This window comes from Chiroxiphia lanceolata, chromosome 1 (genome assembly GCF_009829145.1).
Source record: "Chiroxiphia lanceolata isolate bChiLan1 chromosome 1, bChiLan1.pri, whole genome shotgun sequence".
Taxonomy (NCBI): Eukaryota; Metazoa; Chordata; class Aves; order Passeriformes; family Pipridae; genus Chiroxiphia; species Chiroxiphia lanceolata.
In genome coordinates this window covers 85,083,704-85,109,894 of record NC_045637.1, presented here as the reverse complement: position 1 = coordinate 85,109,894, position 26,191 = coordinate 85,083,704, and the positions used below count along the sequence as shown (strand labels likewise).

The 26,191-nt window shown below is 37.7% G+C and overlaps 1 protein-coding gene across 1 annotated transcript; it reads left to right on the top strand.

Annotated features, from left to right (window-relative positions):
- The first annotated feature begins 234 nt into the window (after nt 1-234).
- Nucleotides 235-26,191, top strand: KDSR (3-ketodihydrosphingosine reductase). Its single transcript, XM_032699549.1, has 10 exons — nt 235-419; nt 7,989-8,078; nt 9,182-9,238; nt 14,060-14,125; nt 14,274-14,369; nt 15,443-15,634; nt 17,383-17,466; nt 20,393-20,476; nt 22,345-22,446; nt 22,791-26,191. The coding sequence occupies exons 1-10, from the start codon at nt 312-314 to the stop codon at nt 22,908-22,910; spliced, it is 999 nt and encodes a 332-aa protein (XP_032555440.1). The 5' UTR covers nt 235-311; the 3' UTR covers nt 22,911-26,191.

The following is a 26,191-nucleotide window of genomic DNA, read 5'->3' as shown; positions in this document are numbered from 1 at the left end:
ATCTGCGGGCCCGGCCCTGCCTCTCCGCCAATCCGCGCGCTCCCGCCCCGCCCGCGCCCGCCAATCCGCGCGCGCGGGCCTGCGCCCCGCCCCCGCAGCCAATCAGGTGCCGGCGCGGCGGCCGCGCTCCGCTCCTCCCCGCTCCCGCCGCCTCCGCCGCGCTCGCTCCCGCCGCGGCAGCGCCGTCCCCGCTCCCGCCGGCTCCCGCCGCGGCTCGGGCAGGCGGACGGGCGGCCCCGCGACCCCCGCCCCGCAGCGCCCGCCCCAGGGGCTCGGACCGCCGCCCCGTCTCCGCCGGCGCAGCACGAGCCATGCTGCTCCTGGCCGCCGCCTTCATCGTGGCCTTCGTCCTCCTCCTCTACATGGTGTCGCCGCTCATCAGCCCCAAGTCTCTCAAGCTGCCCGGCGCGCACGTCGTGGTGAGGGAGGCGCCCCCCGGGAGGGGAACGGGGCCGGGGGGAGGAGGGAGCGGGCGGCCGCCGCCGCTCGGCCTCGGCGCTGGGGGAGGCGGGGGGGCTTCCGAGCCACCCTCCCCCGGCCAAGGTGTCCGCTGGGGAAGGGACGGGCGGAGGGAGAGAAGCCGCTCCCTCCGAGATGGGGGCGCAGGCTGCGGGAGGAGCCAGAGGGGTGGCTGCGGGAATCCCGCTGCAGGAGCGGGGGGAGCATCTCGGCGGGGAAGGAAGGTTTGGGGGTGCAGCGTGCCCGAGGAGGGGCTGGCGGCCGGGGAGCCTCAGCGCCAGGGGTGCCCGCGGGATCGCGAGGAATCCTGGCGAGCTGGCGGTGACACCCCGAGCTACCAAAACGCGGGAGCCACAAGTCCCGGGTGATAAGGAAATGACCTGTCCCGATGACTCTGACAACCGCTGCGTGTCCCAATTGGCTTAAGGCGATGATCTGAGTCACCATCTTCCAGTCTCGACGCTGGCTTTTTGAGACATTCCTTTTGCGCTCTCCAAGTCACCGGTTACCTCGAGTTTTGTTTCCTGTTAGCATCTCCCAAGATATTTAAGTGATGGGGGGGTAGGGTTGGTGGGTGCGCTCATAAACAAAAGGAAAAACGTATTGTTTCCTTGGTCTTAAGAAACCAAGCCAGGTATGAGGAAACGGAAAAAAAAAAATTACAAAGGAAGTGGTCAGATGGCACTGGGGCATCTTTTCATCTTGAAGCACGTAGATATCGATGCCTTTGAGCAGTATTTTGACAAGGTAGTAGAAAGTAAGCGTTTAGAAAGAAACCTTCAGAAGAACGTGCTGTTAAAACAGTCCGTGAGTGGTACGCCACTAGAAGTTGTGTGAGTTTGTGGCTTGGGGAAGGGGGATGGAGGAAAGGGGAGCACTACCCAGATGCTTTCAGGTAGGTCACAAAGTAATGAATTTGGACACATAAGAGCAAATGAGTTCAAAGATTCGTAGTCCTAGGATCAGCTTTTTAAACTCAACTCTAAATCCCCAGGGTATGTATGTTCTGTGCAGAGAAAATGTAGTATACTGTTTGGTTAAATTTACTTTAAAGGGTGAGTAGTGCTTGGAGATGCCTTTTATCAGAGTGGGAGTTTGGGATAATCCTGAAGTGAGATCTTTTAGGTATAAGTGAGTTTACAGATACTCTGAGGTTTTGGTTGCTAGATTTTGGTTTTGGGGGTTGTTTGGAGGGGTTTTGTTTGGTGGGGGGTTGGATTTTTTTGGTGTTTTCTTTTCTTTCTTGAGCTCTGTATGATGCCTGTTGTTTGAGATTTTATTATTATTATTTTTGGAGTTCCTCTTTGGAGGATGGAGCTGTCCTCAGAGTAGTATAGATCTGTCCAAGTTGCAATAGTATTTCCAAGTTACTTTATGCAGTAGATGTTACTTGCATGCTGTTACTGGCTTTACAGCATCATACTCTGTGTGAGGTGTGTTCAAGGTTGCTTTAAGGTTCTCAGGTTATGGCTCTTTCCCCACAAGAGTAATGATTATTAAGGAGGAACCTTTCAGTACTGTGCAGAAGCAAAGGTGAAGGAGACTTAAGGGTCTTCTGTGACTTTTATGAAGAAACAGAATAGCAAACATAAAAAGTTAAATAGATTTTATTTCAGGTTTTTCGTTTGGTTTTATTTATATATACAATGATTATTCAAATCATTTTTCAGGATATACCTCAATAAATTGCTTTTCTGAAGCAGAAAAAAAAATCAGTCTTATCTACAAACTCTTCTTTCTGGGGGCCTGTTGAAAGTATGATGAAAATATATCTGTTGCTTTCCTGAAGGAAGGTCATTGAGCAAAGAGGCTGTTACATACCAATTGTTCATTCTGTATAGTGATTAAACACTTTAAAAGTTAATTTTGCTGGTTCTTCTAATCAGAATCAGAATGCTTCATTTAAAAAAATTCACATTGAAAATTATGAGAATGTTCTTGTTTGGAGAAGCCTCCCTGTAGCTTTTGCTGCTAATTATATTAGCAGTTAAGTTCAATTTGGTACAAGAGGAAGTCTAAAGAACAGTATTCCTGCAAGTCTTATAAAATTAGGAGTTTAGCTAGAGAAGTAGCTACAAGAATATATTAATGGAGGAAAAGGCTGTAGATATATCTAACTTGATCACACAAATAGAAATCTGCGGGCAGACAGTTTTATTGGTGTCACCGCTTGCAGAATTACTTGTTTGATTTTTGACTTCAGTTATGCTCTTAAAGTGTTCATGAAAACTAATGAAATATGGAACAGTTGTTCCAGAGTTCACTGCTTCTTAGATTTGTAGATGCTGTTAATAATGCTGGACACTTGTACATTTGGATTTCAAATTTTCTAATGTCATGCATAAAGAAAAATATTGGATGATGGTAATGTAAATCAGAAATATTGTTCAATAAGGCTTTCCACTCTGTGTGTATCAACTGAATTCTTTCATCATATGCTGGGAGTAAATGTTCTCTGCTACTGAAATGACTGAGAGACTTCATAAAAATATTCAAGGACCATAGCATTATCGAAGGACTTCTTCAAAGTCTTCTCACAGAAAACCAGCAAAATCTGTTTAAGTATCAGGCCTCAGTTAAACCCAGTCTTGAAATAAATAAAAGAATAAAGACCTGCAAATTGTATGTTTAGCTGGTTAAGCCCTTTCAGAGGGAGATTGATTGCCATTGCACAGTAAATATAATTTTTCAGGATATACCTCAATAAATTGCTTTTCTGAAGCAGAAAAAAAAATCAGTCTTATCTACAAACTCTTCTTTCTGGGGGCCTGTTGAAAGTATGATGAAAATATATCTGTTGCTTTCCTGAAGGAAGGTCATTGAGCAAAGAGGCTGTTACATACCAATTGTAGAATTTTCAACTGAAGTCAGCATTCTTTTCACTTCTAATCCTTCAGAAAAAATATTTTTTCTTCACTCCTAACAGTTATGGTTAATAGATGTTTGAATTATGGCTAAGTAACTGACTCTGCCTGCCTTTTGGGATAGGAATTGGAAGCAGAAAACTTGTGTGTTTTTCCCCTCTGTCCTCTCCCAGTGTCATTTGCATGATGGAAGCATGACTCTTACACTTGCTGTGTAAGGCGAGACATGGTTTTCTGGAGAAATCATAGAGTTATAAGACTCTCTTATTCTTAGAAAAGAATAGGACTGCTATTCAGAGTGAGAGTCTGCAGAACTCTGAATTACTCAGCGTCTAATCTTGTGGGTTCCCCCTCTGCCCATATCTGCAATGTATTTTTGTGGCCCCACTTAGCATCATTACATTAAAAGGACTTCTCTCAAATTGGCTAAGGCATCAGGTTTAGCTTATTTTAAACAGAACGCCTTTTAGATGTTTAATACTACTTTTTTTTCCTTTTTTTTTTTTATTTCTAGCATGTCTAGGAAAATGTTCTCAAATAAAGGATATAAAAATTACTTTTGTGCTGTAGAGCTGCTGCTCCTTGTGCTGAACTTCTCTATGCTTTGAAATTCAGAAGACTGTTTTATACATCTTTTATTGTGCCATTGGCTTTAACTCTCTCCTTGGGTCTCAGGCTACATACTAGTACGTGCCATCAATTCTGTAAGAGTAAGCTATTTTGGTAGCTGGTTATAATGGTAGATAGGAATATGAAAATAGGATAAGACAGTCACCACTGCTTCATGTGCACTGTACTCGCTTGTATCACATTTAACTGCCCTTTGTCAGGGATGTTATGCCTGTTCTATACATGTTCTCTGTGCCTTTTCTTTTCCTTTTTCTACAGAGGTACTTTGCTTGATGGAAAAGAATGCAACAAAAACTTAAGATGTTAGTGCAAAAGCAGCGTTCTGTAAATTTCCTGAGTGACATTTGAAAGCTATCTTTGGTGAAATTTTATTGGTAGTCCCCTCCCCTTGTTTCAGCCTTAATCTTTCTAAAACCAAGTTGAAATTTATGACAAAAAAAAAAAGAAAATAAACAAACAAAACAACGACAACAAAAACAAACAAACAAACAAAACCCCAACACAAAACACCGAAACACAGAGATGTCAGTGTTATGAATGCACTTTATCAAAGTTTGTGGATTAGCAATGGCAGGAAATGTAAAGATATTATCTGCTTGGCACTGTCTCCTGTGCAGATTGACAAGAACCCTTTCATGTGAATGTAGTTCAGGAGGGTCATGCCAAATCCTCCTGCAGATGGGTCGTCTTTAGTCCAGAAGTAGTTTCTCCACTTCTACATAGAACCTGACTTGATAGATAACTGCAGCCAACTTTAAGGCTGGCCAACCTTGGTGTCTCGACATTGTAGCTCCTGTGTTGGGGCTGATATGATCTGTGGTTTGGATACATCCACGTGGTTTGACAGGTCATTTTGAGTCTAGTCAGGCATCCTAACCACTTACGCCAGATTAAAGGGATGTTCTGTTTCAGTAGAACTAAATACCTTCTACTGGAGCACTGTCTGAAAGCATGAAGCCAGCCTGCATCTGGTTCTAAGTGAAAGTTAATAGGTTCTGTCGGAGATACCATACCAGGTTTTGATTTTGATCACTCCTAATGACAGTTCTGTTAATTTGGAGTTGAACTGTCTCATCAATTGAAGTGAATTTCCAGTATCTCAAATTTGAAACTCGGAGCAATTCTCTGTACCTCATCCCTCTATCTCCATTTATAAGGGGGAAATAAACCCTAAAGTTGAACTTTGTTATCAAGAATTGTAGCTTCAGAAGTTGGAGCCAGGTGCTTTTATGAACAGCTAGTTTGATGTAGAAACAGCTCAATAACACTGCTCAAGACCTGGTAGTGCTGCATTCTGAGCATCTGAGTTAATACTAGGATTTAATTGTTCCTTCTTGTCAGAAAATTAGTCTGTGATTTGAGTTGCAGTGACCAGATTTTTTATTTTTGCTAACTCCTTTGATGCTGGGTTACAGTGAAATTTAAAGATGGGATCAGTGGCAATTCAGATGTTGCATACAAATGAGATACAGTGTAGAACCATTGACCACAATGGTAAGTTACCATAATAATGTCCTCTTTAATGGGGTAGATATGTGCTCTTCTGTTAGTTCTGAGCATCTGTGTTAGTAAATTAGCTACCTAACAGACTTCATAGATGTGCTTAGGCCGACTTCACTTTTTCACTAGTGTTAGGGATTTTTTTTACATTAGCATTCATGGTTAACATTCCTGAAGAATGTGTATATTACTAACAACCTCCCACGTGCTCGTAACAGCCTCCCACCTAAATGCTAAAGTTCCCAGCTAATTGATATTTCATTTTGTCATCGACCAATCTGACATGAGCCCTATCCAGTGTTCTTGGGTATGACTGTAAATAAAAACTTCTTTTTTCCATTTCTTGCATGGCTTCAGACCTTGTCTTTCTGAAATGAATATTAGCCTTGTTTGACAAGCTGGAGACTTGGTGCCAGTACCTTCACCTGCAGAAAATTCCTCAAGCACTTGGTGTAGTTGACCCGTTCATGATACTCACCAGTTTGTGTAGGTAGTAATCAGCTGTCTTGCAGTGCTACGCCAAAAATTGAAATTGGAGCAATCTTCCACGTACCTTGATTAGTCCATGTTCTTGTGTGCTTGCTGCTGTTGAAAATCTGTAGAAGCATCTCACAAGTGCTGTGGAACTGAGGTCTGATCAATGTATCACAGTATTTTTTCAGATACGTATTGAAATCTTGCAATGTTTTTTTTTAAAACTTTAGTGTATTTGTGACTTCTTTCCATAACAAAGCATTACATTAATTCTGTAGTTCCGCTGAAGTCCCAAGTCATTAATTAACACTTCCAACTCTTGCGCTCTTCATTTACTCTGAAAGCAGTCATCCTTGGTTGATAATCTACAGACCAGGTTTCACATTTCTAGAACAGGACACATGTCTTGGAGTCATCCTCAGAGGTTAGTGTGGTGTGAAGCTGATCTTGCAGAGTCAGTTAGAAGTTAATCTGAAGCAGTTCTCTCTAATAACAGAGGAAGCCTAAAGAGCTGAAATTAGTCTTTGTGGATGTTACACCCATTCTTGGCCCATTTGTGGCTGAAGATGAACCAACCAGAAACCATGGATAGTGTTGTAAGTCTTTGCTGGGATTATTTGATATGCACTAAGCTGTATTTGAAAGTAAGTGGTAAAATACTCAAATGAAAGAAGAGTTTAGTGACTCATGGGACTTCTAACTCTTCTGACATTACTGCCTCCAGGAGTGGAAAGAATTTTGTGGATAGTGCATCCCTGAATACAAAACTGAGGCACTGTCAAATGAGGACATGACACAAGGCTTTTGATAGGGTGTGTAGTTAGAGATTGGGATCTTTGCTCTTACCCTAATTAGCTCAATGCCTCCATTTTCTTGAAATGGAGGTGATGTGTTTCTTTGGAGTCTTTGGCAAGGTTTTGATAAAAAGCAAAAGATGATGATTTTCAGAGAAATCTGAATTTCATCTTTTTCCAGTTAGTAGGGAATTTGTATTTCTTAACTCATTTCATCAACATGGTTTTTTTACAATAACTGCTTCTAGGTATTTTGTTCCAGTATTTTCTCAGTATGACTCTTAATATGTTGTTAAAGAAAAATTCAAATAAATTGGGTATGTAAGGAAGATAGCAGTGTCTATTTGAAAACCAAAGGCACATGCAGACTGAGAATGATCCAAGTCATTGAAAGGCATGTCAGGCAGACATTTTTATTTTAGTCAAAAAGAGAGGGCAGGGTTGTTATCTGCATCTTGTTCCACATGTAGTTCATAAGTAGGTTTATTGAGGTTACTGAGAGAGGTGGTAAGGTGACCTTAACTTGTATATTGGTATAATTTGGCACGTGTCCTCCATGTGATGGATGACTGTAGTCATCCCTGCATTTGTCTATAGACAAAATATTAACTTCCTGTTTACATGTAAGACTACTTCAGTGTTACAGTTTGGAGGAAGAAGAAAAGGTTGCAGAAGTTTAGGTGCTGGAATCGGCACAGGGGCAGATCAGGGTCCAGACTGGGGGAATGACAAATATACCACAGAGAGACAACTGTTGAGTTAATGGGATTTTTCTTTAATAAGAAAGAAGGTATTTTCTATTTATGTGATGATATCTTCAGAAGGCACTATGCAATTGCCAATTTTACAAATAACTTCTACTGTGACAGGTATGAAGGGGTGGTATGTAATTGTGTTATTATGGCATTAATAGTGATTTCAAGCTTCTAGCAACATGCTTTTAGAAATAGCATACAGACTTAGTCAAAAGCATGTGAGAGCGCTGACGTGGGAGTGGGTCTAAGTGTGCCTGACATAAAAAATGAGCAAAAATTGCCACTGAGGTAAAACTGGGTTTGGGGTAGGAACAAAGATTCATCAGTCTACTCAGATCATATTTTTCATTCATACTCAATAAGTAAGCTAACAGTATCTTCTGTATTTGTATCTCATCGTGTAATATTTTAACCTCAATATGTTTTCAGAAGTTTGATTTCATTTGACTTGTACATATGGGAGAAGGAATGAGAATATTGGACTAATGCTGACTTTTTCAAATAACTTGTAGGTAACTGGAGGCTCCAGTGGAATTGGAAAATGTATTGCTATTGAATGTTATAAGCAAGGTGCTTTCATAACACTGATTGCAAGAGATGAGGTAAGTATATGTGTATTTTCTACTGGTTAAACTCTGTTCACAAAATACAGGTGGGGGATAATTTTGGAATTGATAATTATTCATACTTCTTTGATGTATATTGTAAGGGGACTCTAGGCATTCCAAATTAATGCATTTGAATAGCAGAGGTGGCCGCCTTTTTAAGAAGCATAGCCCAACATGGAATTTGTGATTAGCATGCCTTAAAACTTTGCCAGAGCTATTGCTTCTGTTAATGGCATTTATTATTTCACTTAGATCTGTGCCAGAGGACGAAAGCAGGAAAACCCCATATTCTTTAAAACTGCAGAATTTCCCTACAGTGACAACTGGGGGATTAAAAACAGTTCCTAAAATTCACAGAATATATTGGTGTCTAGTCAGCATTATAATTTTTTACTAGTGAAAAACTCTTCATCAGGAAAAAGGATTGGAAGATTTGGAAGAAAAATGATTGCTTTGTCGGGTTTGTTTTTCTTTTTGGTTTGGGGTCCTTTTAACTAAGAGGTATTCAGATTTAGTTGGAATGACTGTTTTCGGAATGGGCTGTTATTTTACTTGTAGAGAAAGAAAAATTATTTGGGAAATAAAAGCGTATAACTATTTTTTGGCTCTCTGTCCCAGCTGTCTTTGATAATTTACTTACACTAGACAACTTACTTTGCATAACCTTGAATGTAGTCAGAATGAACAGAATTTACCAGATTTTAGGTTTGTCACTGTGATTTAATGACAGTGATTGTTCTTCGGAAGAGTTTATGTGATGTCAAATACATAAAAAATAGAGCCAAAATAAAGGAGAAAAATTATTTTCTACAGCGTTAGGTGCTCTCTGTAGTATGGAACAAAAGCATTAAATCTATAGAATTCATTACTGGCTTTGGAGGACTAAGTGAAAAACAGATAAGTGAGCTCTGATAGCTTGATAAATTTCATGTTTTGATCATATGTCCATAAGTCTTTAAAATTACAACACTAAAATGCTTTAACTAGTCAAGGGTAACTTTGGGCTTTAGGGGATGTTTTTAAGCCTTATTGAAGTACTGAAGACTAAAATTGCTCTCAGAACCACAACGATTTAGCTGTCTTTTTATACATTTCAGAACAAGCTGTTGCAGACAAAGAAGGAAATAGAGAAGTATTCTGTTAATGACAAGCAGGTAAGATCACTGGTAAGAGGGGCTTGTGTGTTTTGTTTAAGATAATCACTACAACATAGTTCTGTAGTCCTGTCTTTAAAACAAAACTGTTTGACAAAAATAAATGAGGACTCAGTATTTGAATTCAAGATTCAGACTGTTTACATGACATGTTCTGAGCTCTTGCTATGTTTGATGTTGCTTAGCTAGTGCGTTAGGCTGCTTTTCTTAGTAAAAGATTTCTTCAGCTGTAGGTGTAGCATGCTTTTTTGGATCAGTGCAATTTACTGTCACTTGATAAGCATTTTATTCTTTCAGATGAAGTGGAAGAACCAATTTTTTTTTTCTACAAATATCTTGCTTTTTGCATTTGTTTTGGGAAAGAAGTGTAGATATTTGTTCCCAGGTTTATTTCACTACATCATGCTTGTGGTCCTTTTCCTGGCAAAGTACTGTAACAGATACACAAGTTAAATTTGTGAAGTTCTGAGATTTAATAAACATAGAAGCTGCTTCGCTGAATAGATAATGCATTTGTGCATAGAGGCAATGATTTAGACCTTGCAGAAGTACTAACTTAGAATAAGGTAAGCTTGCTGTGTTCAAAACATGCAACTTCAAGGCGAAATGCTAAAACAATTTTTTCTCAGTACTAATAATGAAGGGAGAGAGGAAATAATATTGAAACTGTTGATATCTTTGACTTCTCCTTTCTTGTGTTCCAGAACTTTGTTGATCATGAAAGTCACTTAGTAACTAAGTTAGTTTCATGATTACAAATAGAAGCAATTTATTTGTCCATGAAAAGGGATTTGAATTAATAAATCAGATATTCTGTTGAAAAGAAGCAATGAAAGAAGTTGAATATTTGCAGGCAATAACGTTAGTACTAGTTTATATAGAATTTTCCTAATGCCTCCATTTGTAAGATTTTGTCTTCACTTCCTTATATTTTTGTCAAATGGCTCAAGATGATTTTTTTTCCTGTACATGCTGTCTTACTCAGATCAACTTTGTTTGAAAATCTAAGCCATTTGAGGTGAGGAGAAACTGTATTTTGCCCATTAAAAAAAAAAAAAAGTCCTGGTAACCATTTTCTTTTAGCTGCTCTAGCAGTTTCCCAAGCTTAGCATTACAGTTAATCCCTTGTCAAACACTGTGTGTCAGGATGTTCTTGTTAAAATCTGTCCGAGCTTGATAGATGCAGACTTTTAAAAAGAGTATTATTCAGTGCATGTTCATAAGAGTTTCAGTGAAAATCTCCAAAAGTATCTTCAAGGCTGAGCAAGTGTGGGCTGAACAGGACTGCTTTGGCAGAAGCAGCTTTGTACTTGCAACCAGGTTAAGCAGTAGGCAGTGGAGGTGATGGGTAGGCCGACTCTTCTGTAGCTATTGTTGAGTGGTGGACATGGTCTCAGGGAAGCCTGCCTGATCTAAATGCAAAGAACAACCGGAGAAAGCAGGGAGTCTGGGGCAGAGCTTGCACTGGAACAGCAGATCAAAATCTGGGAAGTGACAGTAGCTGAACCAAGAGAAGCTGTACAAAAGGATTACTGAAAGAGTGTAGAGAAGGATGATGTCTGGTAGTGGATAACACGGACAGATTGTTACATTGAATCATAGAATGATTTGGGTTGTACGACACCTTAAAGATCATCTACTTCCAAACCCCCTGCCATGGGCAGGGACACCTTCAACTAGACTAGGTTGCTCAGAGTTCCATCTTGGAACTCTACCTGGCCTTGAACACTCCCAGGCATTGGGCATCCACAGCTTCTCTGGGCAACCTGTTCCAGTGCCTCACAGAAATAATTTCTTCCTATTACTATCTACTTGCTTTCATTAAAGCCACTCCCTCTGTCTTATTATTGCATACCCCTCTTCAGCTTTCTTGTAGGCCCCCTTTAGGTACTGAGAGGCTACTGTAAGGTTTGCCTGGAGCCTTCTCTTTTCCATGCTGTACAACCCCAGCTCTCCCATAGGAGAAGTCTCCATAGGAAAGGTGCTTTATCCCTCTGGTCATCTTGATATTCCTCCTCTGGACTCAATTCAACAGATCGATGTCCATTCTGTGCTGGGGGCCCCAAAGCTGGATGCAGCACTCCAAGTGGCGCCTCATCAGAACGGAGTAGAGGGGCAAAGTCACCTTCCTTGACCTGCTGGCCATGCTGCTTTTGATGCAGTACAGGATAGGGGATTGGCTTTCTGGCTTGCAAGCACACGTTGCTGGATCATGTCCAGCCTCTCATCCACCAGCACCCCAAGTCGTTCTCAGCAAGGCTGCTCTCCATCTGTTTATCCTCCAGCCTTGTACTGATAACAAAGGTTGCCCCAACCCAGGTGCAGCACCTTGCACTTGGTCTTGTTAAACTGCATGAGATTCCCATGGGCCTCTCCTCGAGCTTGTCCAGGTCCCTCTGGATGGCATCCCATCTTTCAGGTCTGTCAGTTGTTCCACTCAGCTTGGTGTCATCTGCGAACTTGCTGCAGATCCCTTCGCCTGTGTCATTGATAGAGACATGAAATGGTCCCATATCAAGCTAAGACGTAAAGATCCTCCACAAAGATTACTTTTTTCTTGGGCATGTGCTGTCACTGTTCAGCTCTTGGATATATATACATGAAACCAAGTTGCATTGACAACCAGTGTCTGACATATACATACATTTTAGTGTTTGCATGTGATGTAGAGTGCTGATGGTGTGGCTTTTATGGATTTAGGTGTGCAGTGGAACAAAAATCCTTGCCATTAGAGGTTTTTTTCAATATTTTTTAAATCCTTTTTCTAATATAGAATATTCTCAGTTATTTCACTGGGACTTGAATTGATCCTTTATTGGGAAAACTTTATTAATGATCCAACAGCATGAAGTATTTAAAACAGATGGTAAGGAACAAAACTGGGGATATTAGACTATTTCTTGTAGCATATTCTGTGTCCTAGATGTGGATTTATAGTCTATGCTTTGGAATGGAGGTAGTTAATATATTGTAGCAGAAAGAATGATAATAGAAGCAGAGAGGTGAATTGTATAATCTGATAGTAGTCAATAAAAGTTGTGATAGTTCCTGTGTATGTTGTTCATGATATAAATAATCTATGCAATCTGATATATTAACAAATTGCTCCAATTTTGATTCAGAACTCTGATTTATTTAAACTCTTCACTGATCTTGCAAAGACATCCAGATAATAAATGGATGTTGTTTTCATTCAACTGCTCTTTTGTTTTTAAACATACGGAAAAGATAAATGTTTCCAAAATGTAGTACATGCCTTAAGGGGAGATGCATACAGTCCCGCCAATAACTTGTGCCACAAGTTTACTCTGATGTCCAACTACACACAATGCTGGGAGGCAGGAATAGCCAACCTGCTGTACAGGAATGGCAGGCAGATTCTGTTTATGCAGCTAAGAAGTGTCGCAGTCTGACCAGGGGCAGGACTGACAAATGACTAGCTGCCAAAGCAATTAGTTATGCTGTGGTAAGCTTCTGTGTGTGTGTGTGTGTGTGTGTGTGTGTGTGTGTGTGTGTGTGTGTGTGTGTGTGTGTGTTGTGCCCATCTGCTCCATGACAAGTGGTCATGAGGATACTTGTTACAAACTACTGATGACTTTATTTTATTTCACCTCTGAGTTTAAATAATTGACTAAAGTAACAGAGAGTATAGAAGTTGGAACAAGAATCCAGGAATCCCCCCTTTTATTGCAATAGAAATTTCTTTTCTTTTCAAGATGAGGAATTGCCCTGAAGCTCTGTTGATGGCTTAGCAGAGAGGGTAACTTCTTTGTCAATACCTGGCATTTGCAGCAGTCTTAGAGTTTGTAAGTGGTAGCCCAAAAGAAGCAGTGCTTGCTTTGACCAGAAGTTGATTTTGAAGGTGCTTCAAAAGATAGATCATGAGACTATCTTGCTGAAAGTAATCAGTAACTTTCAAGGAAATGGCCTAACTTGTAGCTGACAAGAAAACTTAGATATCAGTATCATCTATTTTCTGTTGTCCTGCCTGCCCCTTCCCCCCAATTCATCCTTAGCCAATGATTATTTTAATTTTTCTGTATCTTTCAAATTAAACCCCTTAATGTCTGATTTCCAGACAAGGAGTAAATATTACTTCACTTCTTAGTTATTTACAACTCTGTACAATGAGTCAATTTCTCATAGAATTTTTATTTTAGTTTTGTCCTTGACATGTCCCCATGAAGCAGTACACAACTAGGTTTACTACTATTCTTAAAAAAAATATTTTATGAAATAAGGAGGTAGCATGCAAGTACTAAAGTTAGCAGGTTTTTAACACTTGCTTCCTAAATTTTGGAACAGAACTTATGGTGCTGCACTTTCAGGGCAACACTCTGCAACCATAACTTTCTACGATGTGGGGAAAAAATAGTTGTTTTCTTAAAGAGGAACCTAAGCCACACAAATGGTTAGACTTGTTTAGCACTGATGAAAGTTAAATGTATCACTGTAGAATTTGGATTGTCTTAGTTAAAATAGATTTTACTAAACTTCATGTAAATAGCTCAGGCAATAGTGTATCTTAGTACAGTAAATTAGAGATGCTATTTTCTACGAGTTGCTGCTTTGAGGATCATGAAGTGTTTATTTGTTCTTAATGTAATCTTTATTATATTTCAATGTGTGTGTGAGGGGGAGGAGCTCGGAGGGAGCAAAGATTGCTTTCTCCAGTGTGGCAGAGGTGCAAACTGTCCTGTCAAAAAGACCTTTTTTCTGGAAAAGATACGACATCGGGCTTGTTTAATTTTGAAAGGCTGAGACTCAACAGTTACTGGATTTAGTGTGTTGTGACAATGTTCTTTCACTTTCCTTTTCTAGGTTGTACTTTGTATTTCTGTTGATGTGTCTAAAGACTACGAACAGGTGGAGAATGTTCTAAAACAGGTGAGGAAAAAACCGATTCACCTATGTATCTTAAGCCTTATCCATGTGTGGTACTTCTATTGGAAATAGTTTCTTATAATTTATGCTGTGATATAGGAAGGTTTTTTCCCCTGCTAAAGAGTGTCTTAACCTCTATCCCCTTTTCCAGGCTCAGGAGAAGCTGGGGCCAGTTGACATGCTTGTAAACTGTGCAGGAACATCAGTTACAGGAAAATTTGAGGATATTGAAGTGAATTCTTTTGAAGTGAGTGAGCATACTTTTTTAATTTCATCATATGATAATTTCTTATTTAAACATTCTAACAATTAGATTGCATTCCTTGCAGTCTTTGCAGAGTTTGTAGGAGTACACTTGATTTGTGCTTGCTGTCAGAGTATCTTTAGATTTGCAAGGGTTGCCTCTAATTTCTCACCTATCTATCAGTCCATTGATGGGTCAGAAGAGTGAATTATCCTTCTGAGACAGAGCATCCTCAAGATGGCAGAAAAGCCTGGCATTTATTTTTGTCGGTTAAGGCCTGTGAAAGGCACTGAATTTCACATAGTTTAATTTTTTTTCTGGTGAAGATCTTTAAAAATATTTCTAACCTGTTTAATAAAAATTCAACTGTTATCAATGTTCAGTAGTGAGGTGCAGAAGTTATTTCAGCTTGAGAAGCTGCTGCTGTGGTGAAAAGACAAAAAGCAACCCCAAACCATCTGTATTTTGGTTACTTTATGCCTGCAGCCCTCAGACCTCCATCCATCTACAGATAATGTTGAATAATCTGAAAATATTAAATAGGCATAATTTTATAATAAGTCTGAATCATCCATTCTATTGCTTGTATAGACTATCAGTTGTTTTTTAGGTCTTCTAGAGAGTGAAATTCTCCTTATCCTGGCAAAGATTAAAATCTCTGAAATGCATAAATACGTTGCATTTTTCCTGTTTCCTGTTTTAGAAGACTCTTTAAACTTTCAGTATGTTTTCATACGTAATGCATAAATGGATTGCTTCCTGGACATTGTTCAGGTTAGCTTTTCCCTCAAATATTCTTCTTTTTTCCTTTAAGGACATATGGTTCACAGTATTATCAGTATCCTGGATGCTATTAAGACTTATAGATAGACAGGATTTCTTTTGGCTTAAAGTGAGCTTTTTAGCTATAAAAGTTTATGAAGCTGTAGAATAAAAACCCGTTGTTTCTTTTACCAGCTGATAGAACTACAGATCTAGTGAACTTGATTGTTAAAGCAGACTGAAATAGGGGGATTTTGATAAGACCAAACAGCTGGATCTGTGGCTCAAATACCATATTAATATCGTTTGTACAGAGACTAATGGCAGTCAATTATCTGGGTAGTGTTTACCCGAGTCGAGCAGTAATCGCTACCATGAAGGAACGAAGAATGGGAAGGATTGTATTTGTATCATCTCAGGCTGGGCAATTAGGCCTATTTGGATATACAGCTTATTCTCCAACAAAATTTGCTCTTCGAGGGTTGGCTGAAGCCCTGCAAATGGAGGTACGTGTGTAATAATTTTAAGTAATTTTGATTATAAACATTTTCTTAAACTGTCAGTGAAGGACATTTTCATTTAAATAGTTGTTTCTTGCATTGTGCAACACTGCTAATATCCATGTGCTATTGGCCCTTTCTTGGCAGCAGTACATTCCTATTGCTTCGCCTGGGGTTGCAGAAACTAAGATGATTTCAATTGCATTAGAGGGAATAGATTGAATCTGTTCCTAGAACTGACTCCCACATGTGCAGACATTTTTTTAATCTTTTAACTAAAAGGACTTGATTTTTAAGACTTGAGTAAAAGTCTTCTTCAAAGTCCTAAGTGCAGAATGATATTGAAGATCACATGGATGCATGAGGGGGAGGCCGGTGATTCCCACCTTGCTTGTCAGTCCATGGTAAGTGGTATGTGAACCATATGAAACAGTAATACTTGCAAGCTAGTATTTGATGACTGACCACAAAAAAAAAAATTGTGTTGACAGTGGTTCACCCTTCTAAATTTTGATACATACAAGCTTTTTATACTGCAATGATCTAAGCTTATTCTTAAGTTCTGACTAAAACCAAACACCCTTTTCATTATTCAGTGGAACAAGGTTGGTAAGTACGTTGTAGTAAGACAGATAAAACTGATTTGAAAATTACTTTTCTTATTCTTCTGTTAAGAATGTATATTTGAGTTGCTAAGTGTTTATATAAAAACTGCCTGTGTTTGGTTCTAGACCCTTGCATAGTCCCTGTTGTATGCCTTGATTCATGATAAGAATGTGTGGTAAAACTGACTCTAGTCACTTCTGGTTGCCAAATAGAACAATGCAAATGTAGGGTCTTTCTTCAGACTGGTGACAGGTATTTTTGTGAAGACTGAATTACTCAAGACTAAAAACAGGATGTTTATGGGCCTGTGATGTGGTATTTCAGTGTTTTCAATATAGAATGTTTCATAAAAAATAAAAATGCTTAGTATTTTACAACACTTTGCTTTATCATAGCCCTCTCTAATATTTTCATTAAAAGCTTTTTTTATTTGCATTGGAGTACGGATTTGCATTGTATTAATTTTAGAATAGTAGTGCACTAAGCGATGTTAATTCCATGACACTTACATACAAATACATAACTAAATGCAATCCTTGACGTAAGACCTTCCAGTTTTTCTCACATTTTCTACTTATTTTTTGTCTCCTTAGACTTTGACCTCTTGCAAGTTTTTACCATGGGTTGAAAAGCCTTGTGACTTGAGTATGCCTCTTAAAGATAACAAATTTGAATTTTATCTTTTTGTTGTTTTTTTTCTCTTATTTGTCCAGCAATGAAAATACGTTGTTGGAAACAACAAGGGAAAAGCCTGTTAATGTGCCCCAGTGAAAGCCTTTTTGGCCTTGTGTTTATAAATGTTGGGTACTGGTGTTTGGCAATAGTTTAGTCTTTTTTTAAAAACTGAAATTGGTAAAATTATAAACCTAAACTACTTTCATATTGCTCCTGAATGTCTTAGATTCATCAAATGATTTGCAAAGTCTTTACAGACTTTTATTAAAAAAGCACCACAACCCCCTTTTTAAAATCTTTGCTGTTGTGTTTTTTCACTTGACAAAGCTGCAAGTCTTGTAAGTGCTGAATACTTAACACTAGAAGCAATTTGAATTCATGCTTCTTGAATTTCATCGGTACAAGAGAAATCAGTGAAATCATGTAAAAGCTGTCAGTATTAAGATAATACTTAATGCTTTTGTAAAACACAGGTAAAACCTTATAATGTCTACGTAACGGTGGCCTATCCTCCAGATACCGATACACCTGGATTTGCAGAAGAGAGTAAAACAAAGGTAAATTGTCCTTCAGTAATACTGAAGTTTTTAAAGCTTCATTTCGTTATAAGCAATGCATTTTATATTTCATTTATTTCTGTAGTATTTTTGAAATCAGGGCATATTAAGATTTTAAGAAGTACTTATAAACACTTCAGTTTTATCAGTTTTTAACTGCTCAGAGTCATATAGCTTGTAGGATAATTTCATGTAGTTTATTGTTCTAGCTTTAAATGGAAGAACTACCTACCTTTAACATCTGAAGCACTGCAGAGTCTTCCTGCATACAGTCAGAATATTGTTGTGGAATAATTAACTGTAAAATCACTGTTTTGATATTAAAGCTTAATAAAACAAATATAATATTCATATTTTGCATCTTCGATAATATGCAGTTGTTGTGACAGATTTGACAGATCAAAATAAACCTCAGTTCATTCAGTGCAGTTGCCAACCTAACCATGCTGTATGAATGTATATAATGACCCAGTTCCATAATGGCTGTTCTTTAGTATTAAAGGAAACTCTCTTGCACTGTGTTTGCAGTGGCAATGACTGTCTCACTTTTCAGAAGGATGTGTCAGCACTAGGCCTTTTTCATTTGAATTACCTTAAAAGTGAAAGTTTTGACCTCTAGTCACTTCTTGTCATCTACCATATCCATACATATGAAGTATTAATTCCAAAAACCACATTTAGGCCCCATTTAGACCAAAGCATCAGATAACCAGAGAAAAATCTATCTTATTTTTTGTTTGCATACTGTGAACTAGAAATCTGATATCTAAGGATATAATCTTTTCAAGCATCTTTTCAACATGCACCATCACGTATAATTGGAAATTGGGTTTGCATTCCATTTTGTCTTTCACTCTTTGAATAGGAATCAGTAGGGATTGTATAACACAATTCTTACTTCATCATTTCTTGATACAGATATTCTGTATTAACTGTATACTCCCACACATCCGCATAAAGTGCCAGAATTAGACATCTGCAGATACTTGTGTAGCTTGCATATTCTCTGGGATTTTATTCTTCATAATAGCCTATTTCAGGGAAATACAGTCACCAGCAGAATGCATTGTTCATTTAAGATTTCTCTTTAAAAGAGGTTCAGGGAGATTTATCTTATTTGTCAAAAAAAGTCTTGTCTTTTAAGGAGAAAATTATGCTTTGTTTTAGCCTACATGAACTCTCCAGCTGACTTGCTCCTAATATGACGATGTACCTTAAATCTCTGAAACATTACATTACTCTGACATTTCAGATAGTCATTTATTGTGGCGTTTATTTAATACTACTTAGCTTAGAACATCTGCCTCTGTAGTTTGCATTTCCTTAGGACTGGGCCATTCTTCTCCGTAATCGTTGAATGTGGTAAAATAAAACATCAGGAACTAGGATACAGCTTTTCTGTGTTTTTAAAAACTAGCTTTTTTTTGTTTTGAGGTAACTGCTTTACAAATGACAGCCATGCTGACTAGCCAGATCAAGTATTAAATGGCTGATTTCTGCCTGCCTTATTCTCTACAGTCATTAAGTTTAGCTGTTGCTTCGGAACAGCTGCTATTTTTTTCCCAAACTTGCAGTATTTTAGTTACTGTTGATATCCCTTTATCTCTTTCAGATCTGTTTGATACTGGCCAATAAGCTTAAAAATAAATAAGGGCTATGAAATGGAGATCTGATGACACAAATCCTGTCACTATAGGAAAGCATGTAAAAGTTGTTTGTATGTGACTTCTGCTGGCAAAGACACTGATGACCCCCCTTAAAACACACATACTAAAAAAAAAGTTTCAGTGAGCCTGGTCGATGAAATCAGAACTCGTAATTCTACAGATATTTGGAAATAGGCCTGTTTCTGTGAAATTTAATTACTGTAGTACTTCAGATTGGTAGTGAAAAACCTGTAGTTCCTCAGCTCTTCCCTGGAAGTGCTTTTTTAAAGTATTAATCTGAGAATTAAACTAGTCCCAGTATTTGAAGAGGCTTAAATGCTTCAATTAAATTTTGTTATTAAATGTAACTGAATTAGCCATTACAAGTGAACTTGAAACCAATACTCCTTTCTCCCTAATTTAGTGTTGTTTTTACTTCATCAGTGGAACCATCTGTCTCTAAGATATCGAGCATTTAAATATTTCCTGGGCAGTTATCTCTATAATAATTTTATTTGTTAAAGGGACATTAATGACAAACTTCTAAATACCTTAAAGTATATTTTTGCCACTGCTAAAACAACTGTCATAATTGCTTTCTTCTAGTGAGGTAAAGTGGTATAAATGGTCTAAAACACAAAGAAATAAAATGCAGTGATGGATTTTGGTAGATACCAGTGTGTGGAGATCGAGAAATTAAAAAAACAAAACAAAACAAACAAACAAAAAAACCAAAAACAAAACAAAAAACCCCCAAACAAACAAAAAAAAAAGGCAAGCTGATTTGTAGGATCTTAAAATATTTAAGGCCTATCTTTTACTTACATTTCTGGCAAAAAAACGTAAATGGGCTAATACAGGTGTTGAGAAGTAGTTTAAGCATTTTGGTAACTTCTACTGAGAATAAAATACTTGGGAGGAAAAAGCCATTTCATAGTAGTAATAAACTATATACAAAAATTTACTACTCAAGGAAAAATTTGTAAAATTAGACTATTATTTATGATCTTTAAGTGTATGTTTTAGGTGACAGTATGATACCACTTGCTAACAGTGATGTCATCCATGAAAAAAGACCCAAAACTAAAATTTGACATGCATATTTTTCTCTCCTGTGTGATGTTAGCTAAACTTATATTGGTCTTTTTAGCTAAACTTATATTGGTGTTTTTTAGCTAAACTTATATTGGTGTTTTTTAGCTAAACTTATATTGGTGTTTTTTAGCTAAACTTATATTGGTGTTTTTTAGCTAAACTAATATTGGTGTTTTTTACTAAAGCCCTTAGAGACGAAGCTGATTTCTGAAACTTCATCTGTTTGCCAAGCAGAACAAGTTGCCAGAGTTATAGTCAAAGATGCCATAGTAAGTAAATTATGTTTCTAAAGTATGTCCTGTGTTGAAGAGACTAGGATCACATGTCATGCTTGCTTAAGACCATAAGATAATGGCTAAGCTAAATGCAAAACCAATTTACACAAAACAGTACTCTTTGGTTAGTTTGAACAGGATTTATTTATTTGCTTTATTCTTCTTTTGCCACTGAGCCCACAAATGATTTTATACAATCTCTTGAAAGTAAAAGATATCTGAAGTTGTACATAGACAGAATAAAATGATGCATCCGTATGATGCAATGTCTCAAAGATAGATTATGACTGTCTTGAAAGCACTAAACTCTATTGACTTTTTATGTATCAAATACCATTTGTCTAACCTCAAAAGCTTGTTGTACTGTCTTATTTTTCTTGAAGATGAGTTCATATAAAAATAATTATACATAAAGGAAGGCATTTGACCTCTTTTGGCTTTTACTGTCTAAAGTGTGCGATTTATGAGTGATTACAATACATAAAATGCCATTCCTAGTGATTAAAGGTGTACTGCTTTTCTGAGGATTTTTTTTCCAGTGTTTTGTGCTAGGGAACACTTACATGCTTAACAGAGTACCTCAGAAAAGAAACAAACATGAAATTTCATGATCATAAAGCACACTGATTGAATCCTAAAATCTGCAATTATTTTGCAGTTCCAAATATTCTTGACCTTCAGTGAGACTTACATCTACAGCAGGTGTTCAGTTTTGAAGTTTTTACAGTATTTTCACAAATACAGCATATAAACACAAAATCATATCTGATTTTGGCGTGGTGAGTTTTAAAAGCAAATGCTACCTCAACACAGTATTCTTCTTTGGTGTTTAAGGAAAACTGATCTCCTCTCTGACCTTAAGAATCTGGTATTTCTGTACCATACTTTCCAGCACTTTGTATCATATATTAGTTCAGATGTGGTCTTTATGCACTGTAGCCATCAGCTGAGAGACTAAAATAGAAATGAGAATGTATCTGTGTACTCCCAGGCCTCTCAGGTGTGTGCTGGGAAATAATCAAATCTAATAACCTCTACTGCTTTGCATAGATTCACCCCTAACCCTGATTTGGGAACACCACCTTTTCCTTTCACTTCTGCATTCCACAGATCTAGTCCTGCACTGTTTCAGACGATCTGTTTTCCAGCATAAAGTGTAATGGAAACAAATGGGAGAAGCCTGGGGAGTCAGAGCTATAGAACTGCAGTTTTACTGATGAGTAGTTAAAAACCAAACAACCAAACAACTTTTTCCTCATGTCAGTCCTCCCTTTTCTGCCAGCTGAAGTGCTTAGCAGGCTGTGTCTCGCAATTTTGAGGAGAGCACGTTAAAAATCCTTGCTGTAGATGAAGAGGGACCTGTTACCTAACATCTGAAATACACTCCCTTGCCAAATCTTATGCGATAAGCAAACTAATTTTAACAAAATGCAAGCTGTATTTTGTTACACAATTCGGGTAGTGATTGGTGGCCTGACAGAGTTAGGGTGTAATTCTGTCTCTGAAATATGCTTACTGTGAAGACCATCATGCATTTTATCCACCATCTGTTTTAAGCATGCCTCAAGAAGAAATTTAGAGCCTCTGTATCTTGTAAAAATCTGCAGTAATTCAGCACACCTCTCTCTAAAGACAGGTTAGCTTCCTTGTCCATTTTTAAGTGAATGCTTTTTGGAATGTTGCTGTATAGCCCAAAATATTTTTTAATATTTTGATTCTTAATCGAGGTAATATTTTTTTACATAAAAATATTTCTTGTTAGTTATATCAGTCATCTGTGTCCATCAGGAGTAACTGTTGACACATCATGATTTGCCACAGTTGGGTAAATTCCTTTTTGTTTTCTTAATCCTTCCATCCAGCAAGGGAACTTTAACAGCTCAGTTGGATCAGATGGTTACATGCTGTCAATATTGACAAGTGGAATGTCACCAGTTACTTCTATTACTGAAGGTCTCCAGCAGGTAAGATTTGAGAAGGCCTGTTGTCACAATTTTTAATAGTTCAAAATACTTTAAAATGTAGAACATGTGAATATTGATTGTTTTTTCATCAAATGGCTGTTCATACTGACGGGTTTTGAAAACTGCAGTAGTATTTTCAAACTGAAGTTGGCGGGTGAGCTAAGACCACCCCCTGCTACTCAGGCCTGAACTGTTACATAGTTAGGTTGGTTTTCATGAGTTTGTTTTTTGGAGCTTATACAACACAGCTGCCTAGAACTTTTTTTTTTTTCATTTCATGATTAAATAATACGCTGCAATCCAAGATCCTAAATTAATTGAAGGATGTTTCTCTCTGTTTCCAGGTTGTTTGCATGGGCATTTTTCGAATCATTGGCCTATTTTACCTAGGAAGTTTTGACAGCATAGTTCGTCGCTGCATGATGCAAAGGGAAAAATCTGAAAGTGCAGATAAAACTGAGTAATCTTTATTTTGAGTGGAAAGAAGAATGTCAACCAGTCCTGGACAGCTAGCTGCTTAAGTGGGACTCAGTTTTGCTCCTGAAGGATTTAGACTGGAAGTACTTGCCTGTGTGACAGAGGAGTCCCCTCAAAAGCTATGAAAGCAAGCAAAAGTACAACTCCAGAAAATGCCAAACTATGCAAAAATGTGAATGAGGATTAGATAGTTTATTTTTTTTTTTTGATGATTTGAGTTGGAGAGAATTTGGAGAGCTTGTAAGTGATCTGCAGAGTAGAATTTGAGAATGGACTATATGCGGTAATTCTGGACAAATACTTAAGTTTTCTCACTTTGGTGCTTATGGACAAAATAAGTACCATGACAGACCAGGCTGAAATAGATTGAGGTCCCCTGAACAAGTTGATACCTTTTGATAATGTTTTGGGACTGCTTTTAGTTTAGAATGTTAGATTTTTCCTTTGGCCAATCTACAGATCCTTCTGTCAATGACAGCTTTCCTTATTCTATCCAACATGTGACTGTGGAAACCCTGAGATGGCAAATACATTTGTATGATCCAAGCTTTCTCAGTCTGGGAGCAATTAAAAAGTATGGTTTAATATATGCATACTTTCTAAAGGGAGATGAAGAACCCGTTCCCACAGAGAAATGCTAGGAGATGTGATCAGGTCTGTAGCTCTTCTGGCCTTTGAAGTATGTTGTGAACAACAAAAAAAAAATCTTACCGGTATCAAATGTGTTGATTATGACTCAGCATTTTAAGCCATTGAAACAATGTACAATTTTTACAGATACTTAATCTGCCAGTTTTTGCTCTGGAAAGGAAAGTAGCTTAATGCTACTGTAATGCACATTATTTCAAAGCTGCAAATCATGAGCCAAACAAGTAGTTGATGATAGAATTGATTGTAATTAAAATGCCAGGCTCTTCCAGTAGCAGGAATGTAGCTTTTTAGGGCAGAAGTGCCAGGAGGAAGGAGAGAGGTGTGTGTCAGAATGGCCTTCCACACTTCATTTTATCACTACATGGAAAAGCTTTCACATGAGAAATTATTTAAAATCTTCTCCTTGTATGACCCACTTCTAATTTGTTTCATTTACATAACATGAAACAAGGCTGCTCAATAACTGCTTCAGAATACACAGAACCCAGTGGTTGTTCCTAATAAATCTCATTCAACACTGAAAAGCTTGATGCATAGCAATGATGTTTTAAGGGTGCACTATATATACTGTTTATTAAATGGACCACTATAGTAAGTGCCTTGTGAGCTGCTTTTTTTTCAAAAGCTGCATATTTTGTATTTGTTAGCACTGCTGTGTTTTCGATGTCATATTTTCCATTTTCATTCAGTACTCTGAATCTAAAATTACATGTAAAACTGGGCACTTTCACTTCCTTGAAAGTAGTATTTAACAACCAAAATAAGCAAAATTTGATTGCTTTTGTTAAGATATTCTCTATATCTATTTAAGAAGAGGTATTCAATTAAACTGAGATGAAAAGCAATAGGTGGTTAACTGGAAAACCTTAGAATGTAGTTTATTGAGGTGATTTATTTTCCCTCTCTGAATTAGGCTAACCACTTTTAAATTTTCTTCACATATACTAAACTTGCTTTAATACCTGGTTTACAAACATATTTTTCAAACAGAGTCACATTGGCACTCTCATTTTAAGTGGTTTGACTTCCATTAGATTGCAAATGTTGAGGCACTATTGAATTCTTCATGAAGCCTATGTTTTAGGTCCTGCCTCCTGATTTTGTTTAGATATATGAAGTTGTGCATGCCTATAATATAATGCTAATTTTGAGAACACAGTGTATTCCTGCATTTTTAAACAGCTCAGCTTCAGTGCAAAGAAATCTAGTGTGCGTATGTATTTCCTGTGCTGCTTAATGTGAATGACATAAGGGAGCATTTATCATACATCCGTTGTCAACATCGCGGTGTTTCCTAAAGCAACATAATGCTTTTCAGACCCTATGATCGATGTTAACTCTTGTTTTGATAAAAATCAAATACTCTTTCAGCCATCTGCAAAAAAATACCAAAATGGGTGAGTCAGTTGTGCTCTAGTTTGAAAAAAATGCTTCTGTAAATTACTTGATATCAGCACGAGCTTGGAAGTCAGGACTTAAAACCAGTAAGCCTTTGGATACTTGAATTTTTGGATCGTCAGCTTGGAATGCTAAAGGGTTTGCATTTAAGAAACATAATCCAGAAGGTCAGAGCACACATGACACTATGGCAGCTGGGCCTCTAAAGGTGTCAGGTTGGGCATCTTTGATCACCACTCACTACTTCTTGACTGAAGAGTCCTCCCAATAATGACTGATATAATTCAGTGCAAGTGTCTGTGAAGGAGAAGTAAGACTACTGGGTGAAAGTTATGGCCCTGATCTACAGAGACTTCAGTTCACACCTAATTTTGCATAGTGTAAGTTGTTGTGTTGACAGTGAAACTTTACGTTGAACCCCTCAGCAATTGTGGAAATTGGAACAAGGCAAGTTTTTTGAATCAAGAATAATAATCTTTTTTTCAATGTTCTATTTTCTGCTGTTGCAAGTTATTGATGTTAATTTTAACTGATAAACTTCTCAACTGTTTTACTGTCAAAACAAGGTAAATTGTCAACTACAGCAACCTTTGGTGTAAATTTTGTTTTCTTATGCACATTCTTTATTTACCAATATACTCATTTTAAGGTCCAATATAAAGTGAAGGAGATGCCTTGTAATCTTGTGGAAAAATGTTTAGCAGTTGAAAAACTATTTTGCCAGTTTAAATGTTACAAAACCTCTGCATTGAAATGTTTTAGCAGTGTATTAAATCCGTGAAGATCTTCAAATAGGCTTTATTACTTTTTGTCAAATTGTCAATAATTTAATCACTTGTGCCATATCAGTCGGTGTCTTGTCTCGTTTTCTTGGTCAATCTTTAGGATTCGATTTAGGCTTGGATAGTCTTTTCCATTCCATGTAGTTTCTAATGACTGTCTGCTTTACATACAGATTTATTATAACTTTACTTATAGTTTACTTCAACAAGGTGTTCACGTGCAATTTAAATAGATTTAATATTTTACTAAGAAAAAAAGACATAGGTAAATAAACTTTATCTGCTGTGAAAAACTCTAGGCACTTTTAAATGGTAAAGATATATAGCGTTATTTGTAAAAAGAAACTTCGTGCTTATTGCGTCATCATTTTTTGTGCCAGAACTGTAAACTAGTTTTCATATTTTATATTTCTCAAAATAAATGGAGAATCAACAAA